Genomic DNA, 16,290 nt, shown 5'->3' on the forward strand with positions numbered 1-16,290 from the left:
GCAAGGGCCTGAGGGAAGGTGGTGACAGTCTGAGTGCAAGTTGGTGCAGCAGGGCTAGGAGCAGAAAGCAGTTTATTCTGCCAGACGATTTATAGCTATTAAAAAAGGCTCCCCACTTCTGAAAAATTCCTAATTTAAAGACACACATCCTGTGGTAAGAGCTCATTAGTAACAGAACTGACGAGATAAATATTGGAAGATTAGAGACTCTGAAGAAGGGAATGCATGACTCTGGTATGAATATAGGAAAAAATTCTCTCCATGCCTTCCATGATGAAAAACCATTGACCAGTTAGGACATAAGATTCTGCATGTTTCAGGAAGACAGATGTATAGTCATCATGATTTAAGGGGATCCTCATGACTATATTGCTCATCAACTCTTCATCAGAATACTATGCAGTGAGAGACTGAATTACAAGAAGGTGAAATATCCCACCAAGGTGGGTCGTTAACTAAGTAAGATTTCAGTGTGTAGGCTATTCAACTAGTCACTAATCTTTGTCGAATAGTTGACAAAAAAACTCCTGGATATGTGGTGCACAATCAGTAGCCAGTGAAATGCAAAGCATTTAGTACATCTTTGAAAAATGCTGAGAGAAGTGTCTGGATAGCCTTGGGACCATCCTCCTGGAAACCTACCACTTTTCCTTTCAGTACAGTGTCTGGAGTTTGAGTCCTACTTTCTGGTGTTTGATTCCCAGTCTGAATATTCCCATCTCCTCCCAAGCCTTGGCTTGCCTCAGCAATCCCCATTCATTCCCAGTACAATTTCTATAAGTTGTATATCAGACTTAAGCCTTAACATCTCAGGAGGAAAGCCAAGAGAAAGTGAGGTGATTCAGGTAAGGTAGTGAGGTATGAGGTTAGAAGCAGATCGTATAAGTGAACTAAAAGTAGGAGGGATGTGCCGTGAGAGGTGATCCAGGGCCATGGATTTGACGAACTTCATGTTAACTTTTCCATTAAAAACATCAGCAAATATATACAAAATAAATATAACATTAGAATTGCTAGGCATGACAGAGGAAACAAAGTTAGGAGACTGAAAGCATTAAACATGGAAACCCAGAACAGGCTCCTTGAAAACAAATGAGGACTCTAGACAAAACTCAACAGAGCTTTTTTTATTGGCCTTTATGGGATGATACTTTGAGTTCTGATCTGACAGAGCTTTCTTCTTGTTGCTAGTTGTGGATGAACTGTGTGTTAGATTGTTGGAAGAGACCTCTCAATGTATGCAGAGCCATGTGCAAATTGATAGCAATGATATGCCAAATTCCAATTTCTGTCTTCCCATTTCACTGAGTATATAATTTAGAATGATTAGTCTGACCTGTATAAATTTCAGTTGTATCTTTTATACTGAGCATATGATCATAGCTCAATGATTTGGGGAAACTCTCTGCTCTCTCTCTCTCTCTCTCTCTCTCTCTCTCTCTCTCTCTCTCTCTCTCTCTCTCTCTGTGTGTGTGTGTGTGTGTGTGTGTGTGTGTGTGTGTGTGTAACAAATACTTTCCTTTTGCCTACTGTTTGTCAACACAGGATCAGAAAGCCCTCAAGACTGATCAACAGCAGCAGCTGTCTTCATGAGGAAGAACTTTAAAATGCACCATATTCGAGAGCATTTAATCTCTGTTGGATCTAGTTCTACCTTCTAAATTAAAGGTTCACTTAGTTCTTAAACATTTTTATCCCATCTAATCAGCCATCAGATGCACACTTGTCTTTTTCTTCTTTGTATATTTTCTTTGAGTTAAAAAAATCATTTTTACCAAACATATACACTGGTTTATTTTGCATGAAAGTTATTTGTTGAGCATTCATCATGTTCTAGATGTGGTGGGTCTTCTATATATTTTTTGTTTTGTTTTGTTTTTGTGACACGGTTTTTCTGTGTAGTTTCAGTGCCTATCCTGGATCTTGCTCTGTAGACCAGGCTGGCCTCGAACTCACAGAGATCTGCCTGGCTCTGCCTCCTGAGTACTGGGATTAAGGGCATGCACCCCTACTGCCTGGCCGACCTTCTATATTTTAAAGCATTTTAACTTTATACCTGATTGTAAATTCTGAAATTTTTAAAAGGAAGAAAAACAGGGTTTAATTATGTTATATATAAACTTCATTTTAAAGTACAATCTGCAATATGTTATGTAACAGTATGAGTATGTGGAAGATTTCTTGATTACAGCATTCCACATGGAGGGAGGAAATTACAGAGGAAAAACCAAGACTCAGAATAATAACCATATCTAACAACTTCTTGGCTGTTTAGAACACTGAGTCAAATCTAGAAAGAGGAAATAGAATGTGGACCAATAATAAGTGCTCTGCTAGGTCCCAACCCCAGCCCTCTAAATAGAGGATGAAAGAAACATGGCTTGTGAGGAAAATACACATCTGAGGCTACACTGCCAATGAAGAGTAGCAGTGACATAACTCAGCAATGAGCTCTGACTGGAACAAAAATTGCTAATGCATCGCAAGTTGACCTACATAAGGCTTCATGCTTGGTAGAAGAAACACAATGACCCTGCTATAGTCAGTGATGGTCCAACCACCTCTGCAACTTTGAGTCCAGCGTAGTCCTGATGCCAGGCAGGAAAGAGGTTGTGAATCAGATGCAGTGAGCGATTGGCAGGTTGATTCTGGTTCTAAGTATGGAGAAGGAAAGTGGGGAGGAAAGTAGCTTTGTAGCTGTCTGGCAACATCTGAATGTCCATGGGGAAAACCAGTGACCATTAGAATAATAGAAACTATATGAGGACTGCAGGAAGACACAGATGAGTACAAGATGAAAGAAAACTTTCTAAAAGTCAAGCTCCTGCTCCAAAGCAGCTGTAGGGTCAGCTGCCTCTTTGATCTATCACACAGGGAAAACACCAGAACATGCATGTGAAAACTCTTACAGAGAGTGTTGGAAGTGAATTGTGTAAAAGTCAAGGATCTCAGCCTAGACATGCTCTAAGCACAATTAGTATTTGTTTAGTGAAGAAATAATAGCTTTCTAAAATAGTAATCTTGAGTCATAAATATGATTTATTTTTTAAAGTACAAAAATGTTCACTAGATAGTGAGGTATATTTCAAGAAGCTTCATTACAATTTTAAAATTGAAAAAAAATAGTGAACAAAAGAAATTGCTCCTAAAGTTGAGGCTATGAAGTGTACCATAAAGTATAAATCATAATACCAAGAATATATTCACACCAGGTATCTTAAGCATTTAGGAGACAGGAATGTAACTCAGTTGGTCTCATGCTTGCTAAGCATGCAGCAACCAATTAGTTGAATCTTCAGTATTTTATTGACCAGGTGTGGGAATACAGCATACAATACTACAACTCAGAGGTAGAAACAGGATGGTCAGAGGGCCAGGGTCATCTTCATCTACTTATGAGTTGGAAGCTAGTCTGGAATACATGAGGCCCTGTGGTGATACTATGTTCCCCAATGTACTGTGCACCCTAATAAACTTATCTGGAGTCAGAGAACAGAACAGACACTAGATATAGAGGCCAGAAAATGATGGCACACACACCTTTATTCCTAGCATTCTGAAGGCAGAGATCCAGCTGGATCTCTGTGAGTTCAAAGCTACACTGGAAACAGCCAGGCATGGTGACACATGCATTTAATCCCAGGAAGTGATGACAGGAAGCAGAAAGGTATATAAGGCATGAGGATCAGGAACTAGAGCCTGGTTAAGCTTTTAGGCTTCTAGCAGCAGTTCAGCTGAGATCTATTTGCATGAGGACATAGAGGCTTCCAGTTTGAGGAAACAAGATCGGCTGAGGAATTGGCGAGGTGAGGTTAGATGTGACCTGTTCTGCTTCTCTAATCTTTCACTTTCACCCCAATACCTGTCTCCAAGTTTTTTTTTTTTTTTTTTTTTTTTTTTTTTTTTTTTTTGGTTTTTCGAGACAGGGTTTCTCTGTGTAGCTTTGCGCCTTTCCTGGAACTCACTTGGTAGCCCAGGCTGGCCTCGAACTCACAAAGATCCGCCTGGCTCTGCCTCCCGAGTGCTGGGATTAAAGGCGTGCGCCACCACCGCCCGGCCCAAGTTTGTTTTTATTAATAAGACCTTTTAAGATTCATGTTACAAGGCCCTAACTCAAATAGGAGAGGGACAAGGAAAGATAAAGAATATCTGAGTTTGCATAAATATTTTGACTCATTATTTCTGCTCTAAGTCTCTGTTAGAGTAACAACTGTTACTGTAACCATTCATTTACAATATTTGAATCCATTACTGTTGAAACAGACTAAGCCATTGGCCTGGATGTAAAACTTGGTTTCAAAGACCACCTTCTTAATTCCAAACCTTCAGTTTTGTTTTCCAATGTATTTTTAATTATGCCATTAATTCAGGTCAGATGAAGGGAGTGGTGTAGAGGGGTGGGGAGCAATTTCTTCAAATGTGATATGTGGATATGTGATTATTTCAAGTTCTGTCTTTAGTAATTGAAAGAAAAAATGATTCTGAGCAATAAAATCTAAGACACCATAAAATGAGAAAAAAGAAGGAACTCTATGAAGATATTCAAACAGCAGTTATTTGGGGCACACAGTAAAACTCCATGGCAGCCTGAGTCCAAGTGTATTTGTTCTTTCTGACACAATGCAACTGGAGGGAATGGAAGGGGATAGGGAATGATGGCTCCTTTGGGAACTGGGCATTACTGCTTTGCTATGGTGAACAGGTAATTTCAAAAATTATATGCTGTGGTGGCAGGTAATTTATTTTTTGCAAAATTGTAAGAGCTGAGCTGAAATTAGGAGGGAGGAGATGCCTAAAATGTTTAGGAAGGACTTACGACATTGCAGGTATATGAGCAGTTTGATTAATGCCAAGTGCTACCAGCAGGGAGCAGTGTCCATCATTTTCTTATGAGCCAAAAAGACCTTAGGCAAGAGTTTTTTTTTTTTTTTTTTTAACATTAATGCTTGAGCACCACAGTGGGATTTGTTCCCTTAGACCTTTACAATTCTGTGATTACAATTTATTATAACTATCCCCATAGTATTGTTTAGAAATGATTCATATATCATTGTTTATTACAATTATATTTCTACATGGTTTTATACGGCTTGGGTGTCTCCCAAAGAACCATGTGTTAGAGGCTTGGTTCCAAAGCAGTGGTACTGAGAAATACTGTGAACACATGAGAGAAGACATCATGAATGGCATTACTTTCAAAAGGAATTAAGATTAAAGCACATTTAGGTATTTTCTTGTGAAATCCTGGTCAGTACTCATGATAGGGTTTGTTCTAAAAAGAGAAGGGCTTATCCCTCCCTCTTTCCTTCTGTCTTCTTGCATCAAGATTTAATTGGTTGCTCCTGTAAACACTTCTGCAATTATAATCCATCATGAGGCACCATAGCAAAAGGAAAGTCATTGTTCAAGCCTACACCACACCATTTGGTACATGTCCCACACTCACACCTTAACTGTAGACTGGAGAAACTTTGTTTTTGGTAAAGAAGAAAGGATTTATTTTGGACTCTTGTTTCAGGGGTTTCAGCTCAGGGTTGTTTGGCACCATGCAAATAGGAAAACCATCACAGAAGTGGGAATGTTAGACAAACTTCCTTAAAAATTGGCTTGTCTCAAGTATTTTGTTGTAACGGATACTCAGTGCAACAGTTCATCTTTGCCTGAGTGAAAGACTCTGAGCTCAGTAGGTTCACTGAATACATATTGGTAAGAAGACCATAATTACAGCAGAAGACTGATTTGAAAAATCAAGTATGAAAAACAAAGACATAACTTAGGTATAAGGAGACATTAAAGTTGAGAGAAGAGACTTAATGGCCTGAGGTAAGTCAAGAAAAGTACTTCCTGTGTGCAGTACCAGTGTACAGTGATGAGCAGCACAGACTCTGTCATCTTCTAACGTCCCAGGAGAGTAGCTGCATATTAGTATAGTAATGTCCACCCTCATTCTAAGTGTGCAAAAGGCTGCAGGGAGACCTTGAGGTGATGTAAGGAAGCATCATATGGCCCTGGATAATTACACTATCCCCTCTTATGCCACATGGTTTGTTAGAGCTAAATCACCAGGGAGGTAGATTAAAAGGAAGACAGAAGTAAAGTAGGAAAGTGAGGCATCTTAGAAATGGAATGCTTTTTGAGAGAAACAAGGCCTCCAAGAAGATGCAGACAGATAGGTGGGAAGACATGGAGGCAAAGGGAAAGTTGGTGGTGGGGCAAAATCTTGAAGAGGAGAATAGCAACTTTCCTTTCTCTCCACCATAGACCATTCCCTCTGGTCTCACCATCCATTTTGTGGTTTAGACACTAAAAGTCACAGGGTAGCTTTAAATAGACCTACAGTCTGCTCAGAATAACTGTCTCTTCATGAACTCAACCTTTTTAGAATACAACCTTTAAAGAAAGTTTAAACATTAGATAATCAAAAATAAGGAATTTTTTTCTAATGCTGTTTGCAAATGTCATTTGAGGAGTGAGGAGTATAGCTGGGGAACTGTGAATTCAGTTTTATGTTCAGGGAACTATTCCAAAGTTTGAGAAAGCAACCTTCTGGAACTTTCCTTCAGTCTTCACTATGACCAAAAGAATCGTGATTTCTAGACATATTTTTTTCTGATTCTAAGTCTTTTCCTTTAAGCAAAGAAGTTCTGGACATTATGAGCCACATGGTTCCTTTCCACTCTGAAAAAAATATTGAGACTTAAGAAAACCATTCTCAGTTTCTCATGAAGTGATACCATTAGCTGTGATTCATACCTCAGTGGGTAGAAAAAAGACAGAAGTTCAAAGAAAAAACAGTAAAAAATAAACAATGACATCATGAAAATTTCAGGCAAATGGATGGAACTAGAAAATATCATCCTGAGTGAGGTAACCCAGGCTCAGAAGGACAAACATGGTATGTATTCACTGTTAAGTGGATACTAGATGTAAAGCAAAGGATAACCAGGCTACAACCCACAGCTCCAGATAGGATAGCTAACAAGGAGAACCTTAAGAGGGACACATGGATCTCCCTGGGAAGGAAAAATAGAGATTTCCATGAGTAAACTGAGGATGAGGGGGTACAATAGAGATTGGGGGATGAGTGATGAGAACATGAGGGAATGGGATGGTCCAGCTGGAGCAGGTACAGAGTGGGGGAGCAGTGAGGGAAATACCATGATAGAGAGAGACATCATGGGAATGAGGAGAGGCCAGATGTTGCATGAATTTCTAAACGTCTTATAATAACAAAAAAAAGGATCAGATATTGGGGTAAATGCTGAAGATCAAAGAGACAAAGGAACATGCCACTGCCACATCTTACCTCTAGGAATTCTCATCCTGAAAAGCCTTTAGTTCCTGTTTCCTCATGCCTTATATACTTTTCTCCACCCAGCCATTAAATGTGTGTGTGCTTCCCAAATCCTGGGATTAAAAGTGTGTGCCACCACTCCCTGGCTGTATTTCTCTCCTAGACTGAATCAACCTCATGCAGTCTAGGGTGGCTTTGAACTTACAGAGATCCAAATGGATCTCTGTTTCCTGAGTGCTAGGATTAAAAGTGTGTGCCACCACTCCCTGGCATCTATGTTTAATCTAGTGGCTTGTTCTGTCTCTGATCTTCAGGCAAATTTTATTAGGTTACGTAATATATCACCACATTTCCCATTTTTTGTTCAAAATAATAAAAAAGTTTATAACTAATAGAAGAAAAACTATATACAATAAGTATAATAAGTATATTCAATATGTACAGTCAAGAATTACATTAACAATGTCCAGTCCATAAACATTTGACAAATTCAGAGAAAATACTCCATTATTCATCCTATTTTGGTGAGCCTAAAGTGTTGTACCTAATTCAATTTCTATCCTAACTTGTATTACCAGTCAAAAACTATCTTTTGATGTTTTTTGAAACTTTACCACTCTTTAGTGAGTTTCTTTTCTGAATTTGTTAACTCTCTAGTCTTCAACCCCCTCAGAGACCAGAGAAGGAAATAATATTTACTGAGAAAGCAGGAAGTGCAAACAAGTGACTTCCAAAAATTGTGAGAATGACAGAAACAGCTGACTGCCTGAATGGTCACCCAAGATTCCTCTGCAACATTTGGGTATCCTTCTTTGACCTACAGGCCTAGCATATCAGACAGACTTTTCTGTGAGGCAGGATTTTCTGAAGGGCTGTCCTATTTTGTCTTGGCAAGGTTAGGCAGTCCTTTCTTTTACGTCCTGCTTGTCCATTTTGGACAGCATACTGTCAGCAGTCAAGGCAAGGGTACTTTCTTGCCCAGTGGCTAACTTCTGCCACAAAGAGAGTAAACTGCATATGGAGTTTCTTCAATGCCTATCATCTTCTCTGAAGTAGTTTGGTGCCGCCAGGAGCACACATGTCTCATAGTCATAAAAAAAGAAAGAATGAATGTTATTAAAGCATTTTAAATTCCATATTCTGTACACCTCTGAAGTGTTTGTAGATGACTTGTCTATCTAAAATATATTACTATTTGATCTTGAAAACATACCTAATATGACTATAAGGTCAATTGTAATAGATGACTAACTACTGACTTATATTTCTTTATAACCTAATTAGTTGGTAATAACTTTCAAGGACTAGAAAATTGTATTATATTAAGTGAGTTGTATAGGTACAATACCTTGAACAAGATTAGAAATATATGTACAGTATGTTCCAGCAAAAATCATCTCAATTTTGTATCAGGATACAAAATGTGTATACAATATACACAAATCCAATCCATTGTAAAATATTTAAAACTAGTAGTTGCTTTTTAAAAGTAGATTCAGTAATCTACTTTTTTTGTTTTATCATATCCATATTATCCCTTTTTTCTTTTCAGAGTAGATTCAATAATCTACACTTTGATTCTATCATTTCTTTATCTTTTATTTCAGAGTAGATTAAACAATCTACCTCTTATCTATATCCTCTTTCTGTTTTTTTTCCAAACAAGAACCCTAAATCTAATCTCTTTTGTTTAACTTTTTTTCTGACCCTTACTATATTAACAACTTGTAATCAACCACCAAAACAATGAAAAATATCCATAACTCATTGAATGACCAAAAACCTCCCACCCCACCTCTTGGGAATGTGGGTATCATGTTCTTAAAATTACTTCCTGCTGTCTGGGAGCAAAAGCATCTTTAGGAGATCATTAAAAGTAATTTTTTTTGTTAATTGTCAAGTCCTGGGAGAGGTAGCTGTATCATTTGCTGTCTAGTCTCTGCATAATGGGAAAGTGCAGTGCTTGTCTTAAGTCCTGGATAGAGTAATCTGTGAGGCTGGATCATCTCAGCTAGCCACCTCTAAATTGTCCTGAACAGTTTATAGTCTGCCTTTGGGTGATGTTTATCAGTTTAATGGCATTATTGTAGTCTATGTGGAATCATCATTGTGGGGTCCCATCATCTTTTTGGAGACTTCAAAGTTTGCTGATCTTCCCTTTAACAGCCTAATTACTCTTTTGCATTGTGCATTAGCATTTTCAAAAGCCAGAGATTCAATTATTATCTGCTTAGCTTCTGAATTTGGTATCATTCTATTTACTGCTAAAGACAGCCTTTGTAAGAAATCCATGAAGGTTTCTTTTGGAACCCGTATAACTCTTGTAAATGATCAGTTTTCTTTCTGCTTCTTCAATTTTGTCCCAACCATTCCAGGCTGCCATGCAGCATAAAGCTAGGGTGTGTTCACCATATAAAGATTGTCTTTGTATATCAGCATAATTGCCTTCTCCAAGAAGTTGATCTTGGGAAATTTCTATACCTCTAACTCTACTTCCTTGTTCAATGTTCTTGCCTCATCCTTCCACCAGGTCCTTCATTGCAATTTGGGACAAGCCTCTAAGACAGCTGTAACCACATCTTTCTAGTTTTGAGGGATAATTCTATTACAAGTTGACCACGAGTTTAGTATCTGCTTCATGAAAGATGAGTGGATACCATATGAGATGATTGCTTCTTTGAATCTCCTCAAATCTAACTTTTATGCAGGAGTCCAATCAGCTCATACACAGCCTTGAGGACATCTATCATTTGGCAGTTCCTGTAAGGTTAGTGGCTAAGGCTGAATGTTTGAAAACCTTAGGTTGTTTGTAACCTTATAATGCAATGTTGAGATTGGTTCTTTAAATTTCTCTGTCTGGGTCCGATTATCTCTATGATCTATTTTAGCAGGTTTTTCTAAAACTTTTGTCTTGGAACTCATATTAACCAAATTTTTTAAATGATAAAATAGAAATGATCAAACAAATAATATTAATAATTAACATTACATAAATCTGATCAATATTAATTTTCCTCTCATTTAATTTTTCCATTTTTATACTGTTTAATGTATAGTCAAACAGAGACCAAACACCTTCCAATGTAACAATATTTTCCATTTTTTTGGTTGTGAGCCTAGCCTTTAACGGCTGAGCCATCTCTCCAGCCCTCCATTTTTTTAATGTGGGAAAAAATTTTCTTTTAATTAATTCCTCCTTTTAAGAATCTTAACTGACTCACCAAATCTGCTGATAATGATGATTCAGATAGTGGTGTGGCAGCAGCCTGAGGATGGGGCCCAGTGAAAACCAAAACCCTCCAGGAGAGGAAAAAGAATCAAATGATCCAGCTGTCTGCACAGAGGAATTGTGTGAAAGTGGCTAACTTCTGCAGTTTGTGGAGCCCAAAACCTATGGAGTTTGCTGCAGAGAGGATGCAACAAAAACTTAGCCAGTGGGTTAGGGAGTCTGGCATAGGTGGAGTGGAGATTCTGGCCACTTGTAGCTTGGGCTTGAGCCGGGAATACAAGGCCACAGAAAAGCAGCTTTTTTGTGTGTGAATTCATTCCTCACAAGTTGGATGCCAGATGTTGTTCATATTTCTAAAGGTCTTATAATTAAAAAGCCCAGAGCCAGATATTGGGGTAAATGCTGAGAGATCAGAGAGATAAAGTCTTACCTCACCAACTCCACAAATCCTCTGACTGAAATCTGAGTCCTCCCCCTAAAGGTTCTAGCTGAAAGAGCCTTTAGTTCCTGTCTTCTCATGCCTTAGCCAGATCCTGGGGAGGTTCCCAGGAATCCCCAAGGATGATCCCAGCTTAGACTACTAGCAATAGTTGAGATGGTGACTGAATTGGCTTACCCCAGTAATCAGATCAGTGAGTACCCTAACTGTCATCATAGAGCCTTCATCTAGTTACTGATGGAAGCAAATGCAGAGATCCACAACTAAGCGCCAGGCCAAACTCCAGGAGTCCAGTTGAAGAGAGAGAAGAGGGTTTCTATGAGCAAGGGGCATTAAGATCATGATGGGGAAACGTGCAGAGACAACCAAACCAAACTAGTGGGAACTCATGAACTTTAGACAAATAGCTGTGAAGCCTCCATGGAACTGGACTAAGCTCTCTGCACAAGCTTGATCTGCTTAAGGGCCCCCCTGACAGTAGGATCAGGAACAATCCCTGGAGCATGGGGGTGCTTTTTGGAGTCCACTACCAATGGTAGGACACCTTGCACAGCCTTCATGCAGGGGGAGGGCCTTGTACCTGCCTCTACTGAACATACCAGGTTCTGCACTCTCCCCATGGGAGACCTTGCCTTGTTGGAGGAGGGAATTGGGGGTAGATTGGAGGGAAGGCAGAGGGGTGGGAGGGTCAGAAGGAGGGAGGAGAGAAGGATCTGTGATTGGTATGTAAAATGAATTTAAAAAATCTTTAATAAAAAGAGAAAAAATTACATATTATGAAAAAAATGAAAATACAAAAGAGAGCAGTCGCTCTTTGTGTGTGTGGGGATGGAGATGGGCCTGTGTTGTGCATATGATTGTGCATGTGAAGCCTCATGAGTATGTGAACATATGTGCAGTGTTTTTCCTTATTGCCCTATTCCTAATTGCTTTGAGAGAGGGTCTCTCACAGAACTGGAAACTCATTGTTTTTACTTCACTGGTTGGCTAGAGAGTTCCAGAGATTTGCTTGTCTTTATCTCCCAGTGCTGGGGTTATGTGGGTTTTTGGACACTGGTCCCCATGCTTTGGTATCAAGCTAAAGAACAAAGATCCTTTGCTAGCCTAACCTCTGCCAGAACATTCAGCCTCCTTTCAAAGTCCTCATCACAGTGATTCCATAGCATATGTCCCTCACTCACAGGAAAAGGTCAGATCAAAGATTACAGCTCTTTCTTCAACTTGACTAAAAAAGAACTAGAGGTAAATTGGTACAAATAAAAGTCAGGTGTGGGAATTAGGGAAAAAATAGCTGAGATAGCACAGGGAATATTGTATTAAATTTTCATGTATACCATCACTCCAAGGGGGCTGTGGCAGATAACCTGTATTAGTCAGGCTTCCCTAGAGGAACAGAACTTATAATGCTTCTCTTTCTCTTTCTCTTCTCCCTCCCCTCCTCTCTATACATATTCCATATACATTTGACTTTATATAGGCTTACAGGCTACATTCCAGCAAACACAACAATGGCTGGTCATGAACATAAAGTACAAGAATCCCATAGTTGTTCAGTTCACAAGGTTGGACCTTGTCTGGACTTCAGTATATGCTGGCATCCAAAAGAAATAGGCTCTAATGCCAGTAAAGGAATAGATATGCTAGGAAGGCAAAGGAAAGCAGGCAACGAGCAAAAACTTCCTTCTTCTATGTCCTAACACAGACTTCCAGCAGAAAGCATGCCCCAGATTAAAGGTGTGTTTTCCCACCCTAAGTTCCAGATCAAAGATGTGTGTCTTCCAACCTTAAAGGTCCAGACTAGTAGTGGATTCAACCACTTCAAATCAAGCAAATCCCCATATTTCACTGCCCCTCACACTTCTCTGTCCTTAAGCTTACTAACATACAGCAGCAATGATGAAGAGACTAGAGAGCCTGGAAATTACTTGCCTCAGAATTTTCTAGAAATCTGTTGGGCCCTTTCTCGCTGCCCGGCCATCTTGGTGGCTGGTCTTGGTTGGGGGCTGTCCCACACCTAAGGCAGGAAGATGGTGGCCGCAAGGAAGACAAAAAAGTCTCCGGAGTCAATCAACTCTAGGCTCCAACTTGTTATGAAAAGTGGAAAGTACATGCTGGGGTACAAACAGACTCTGAAGATGATCAGACAGGGCAAAGCAAAATTGGTTATCCTCACCAACAACTGTCCAGCTTTGAGGAAATCTGAAATAGAATACTATGCCATGTTGGCTAAAACTGGTGTTCATCACTACAGTGGCAATAACATTAAATTGGGCACAGCATGTGGAAAATACTACAGAGTGTACACACTGGCTATCATTGACCCAGGTGATTCTGATTTTATTAGAAGCATGCCAGAACAGACTGGTAGACTGGTGAAAAGTAAACCAGGAAAGTTTTTCTTTAATAAAACTTTATCAGAGTTCCTCTAAAAAAAAAAAAAACAAAAAAACAAAAACAAAAAACAAAGAAAGAAATCTGTTTTGGAAAAACAATAGACTACATAGTCTTGGGCTATGTGTAGTGTCAAAATATTGTGCAATTAGAATTAGTAAAAAAGAAGCTCATACATTTGAGAGAGAGCCAGAAAGAATATTTGGGAAGGTTTGGAGGAATGAAAGGGAAGCGAGAAATATTGCAATTATATTGTAATTTCAAAAATACCTTTTTTTTTTTTTGTTTTCTCCTTACATCAAGTTTGAATCCTATGTATGTAACTTGCAGTGTAATCTGGAGGCCATTTAAAGCAGTTTGCTAACACTGTAGCCCAATGGACCTTAGTTTTAATACTTCCAGCTTTCTTTATCTCACTATGGTTATATCATATTGTCCTAGAATGTTCATTATTTCCCCTCTAAATTATAATTTTATTTCAATGTTGTGATCAAATTTGTTGAAGATTAGTAAGAATGTCTCCAAGTCCATCACCATGGCCTACCTTCCAGGATTTGGACACACACACCTTGTTCTCCCCCTTACTGCTATTAAATTATTTATGTTTTCTGCCTCTAGATTCTACCTCTAACTCTTTGCCTCCTTGTCCCTTCAAGGTCTCTGCTTTGGCAATGTGAAAATCATCCTGACTTCTCTGGATCACACTTGCTTCCTCTATAAATAATTCTAGTTATCATAGAAACAAAAGCATTGGCTAAGTAAAATTTCCCCAGACACCAAGTCCATGGAGAACTCCTCCCTTGCTCTAAAGAGTAGCTCTGTGCTTCCAGTTTCTAAAGCAGAAACTCAGTCAGCCATGCTTATGACTCTTGGCTTGTTCTCACACTCCACATTCAATGCTACACCAGTTCTCACTGACTACACTCCAGAATAGATCAAAGATGTGAATACTCTTCACAACTTCTGCTGTGTACACCAAGTCTCCAGGATAGCAGCCACAGCTTCCCCACTGCTTTCTCAAGCTTCCCCAGTCTTATCTTACCAGTACCCCAAAAGAAGCTTTCTAAAGTTTTTTTTAAGAATATGAACCATCATTGTTCTGCTACTCAAAAACCTTCCTCTGATCATTGTTTTCCTGCCTTGTTCAGCATAAGTGACAGACATGACTTTCCTAACCTGTGTCACCTAGATTCCCTTGTGCCTCCTCAGGGAAACATAGTTTCACTGTCCCATAACCCATTTGAGCTTAGTGTGTTTCTTTTCTGTTTCTAGGCCACACTGAGTTCTTGTTTTGTTATAACTCTTACAGGAGACATTCCCTCTGCTTTTTATAATCCTGCTCCCAATGTCTTCATGTGTACTGGTCTCTTGTTTCTGTGTCTTTGCTTAGCTGTTACATATAGATGTTTCAATCAAAAGACTCTCTCTCTCTCTCTCTCTCTCTCTCTCTCTCTCTCTCTCTCTCTCTCTCTCTCTCACACACACACACACACACACACACACACACACACACACACACACACCTTTTCCCTCACTCTCATTCTCTCCTTCTCCCATGCTCTTCCTCTTTCTCCCTCAATATCCTCACTCTCCATCTTGACCTTTAATTCAATCTTTTTCTCTCTTAATCTCCTTAAATTCCTACTCTATGGATGTTAATTATCACTTTAAATAGAATCACTTGTTTTATTGATTGATTTTGTTATCTATCTTTTTATATGAGAATGAGCATCATTATTCTGTCTCATTTTTTGGTCTCAGAATAATGCTTGCATGTAATCAAAACTCCAACATTATTAAGTGAATAAATAAGAAAGGGAAGATGGCCTATATTTCTAGCAATGGGCAGAGGAAGGATGATCATGAGTTCAAGGTTATCTCCAGTTGAGTTTGATAAGCCTAGGTTTTATGAGATTATATTTAAAAAAACCAGCCGAACCAAAAGCAGACAAAAAAATTGAACAAAAAAAGAAATGAAATAAGGAAGGAAAGAAGATAAGAAGGAAGGCAAGAAGAAAAAAAGGAGCAAGTTTTAGTTAATTTATCTAACTGTATTAAATATTGACTTGTTCAGTTCTAGGAATATGGATAACACCAATATTTTGTAAGATTAATAAGAGGAACAAAGGCAATTGTCTAGTTGGACATATTTTCATCAATACTTATTTAAACAGTGGGATAAAATATCTATTAGATCATGCATTACTATAGTGAGATGCCTGTGGTAAGGCGCTGTATAATAAAAAGAGATTTGTTTTTGCTCATGTTTCCGGAGGTGTTAATCAAAGATTTGACTGTGTCTGGTGATGGTCTCCTTGTTAACAGAGACCCATGTTGGTAGAGAGCAACACATGGTAAGATACAGAGAGCATACATGTGCTCAACTTCATGAATCCATGACAAATAGGAAGAATTCAATGAATAGCATGCACGCTGATTGATATATTATATATTATCCTGGTAATATATACAGAGGACCTGAATACTTGGTGTGTCACATGGTACTCTAGCAGTTGTAGGTGTGCTTAGAAAGAACATAATATCTCAATATTTAAACAGATTTATGGATGGGGGAAGACAAATGACAACAGCTCAGGGCTGAAAGTTGTGGGTCAAATTTTGCAAAAAATGGGTCTTCAGACAAGTTATTTCACCTCTGTGTAATTTTGAATTCTTCTCCTGTGAAACAGAAATACTCTTGACTGATTTGAATGGGTATTAAAATCTTCTTCATGTATTTCTGATGCATGCTAAAAGGAACTCATATATATATGTGTGTGTGTATATATATGTGTGTGTGTGTGTGTGTGTGTGTGTGTGTGTGTGTGTGTGTGTGTGTATTATTGTGAAATTCCAATGGGGTCTCTGTGTAAAAGAACTTGACATAGAGCAGGACTGCTAATGTTCGGAAAGATTATTCCATGATATGCAAGTGCT

At 38.8% G+C, this 16,290-nt stretch overlaps 1 protein-coding gene across 1 annotated transcript; it reads left to right on the top strand.

Moving 5' to 3' along the window:
• The first annotated feature begins 12,989 nt into the window (after positions 1–12,989).
• Positions 12,990–14,030, top strand: LOC128097015 (60S ribosomal protein L30-like). Its single transcript, XM_052717214.1, has 2 exons — positions 12,990–13,341; positions 13,972–14,030. Exons 1-2 carry the CDS (start codon positions 12,990–12,992, stop codon positions 14,028–14,030), a joined length of 411 nt encoding a protein of 136 aa, XP_052573174.1.
• Positions 14,031–16,290: the final 2,260 nt, after the last annotated feature.

Source organism: Peromyscus californicus, unplaced genomic scaffold (assembly GCF_007827085.1).
Source record: "Peromyscus californicus insignis strain IS unplaced genomic scaffold, ASM782708v3 Scaffold_5__1_contigs__length_169319896, whole genome shotgun sequence".
Lineage (NCBI taxonomy): Eukaryota > Metazoa > Chordata > Mammalia > Rodentia > Cricetidae > Peromyscus > Peromyscus californicus.

Coding starts and splice junctions, on each gene's coding strand:
- LOC128097015 (XM_052717214.1), top strand. CDS start 12,990: ATGGTGGCCGCAAGGAAGACAAAAAAGTCTCCGGAGTCAATCAACTCT. Junction 13,342..13,971: donor GACTGGTAGACTGGTGAAAA/GTAAACCAGGAA, acceptor TTCTGCCTCTAG/ATTCTACCTCTAACTCTTTG.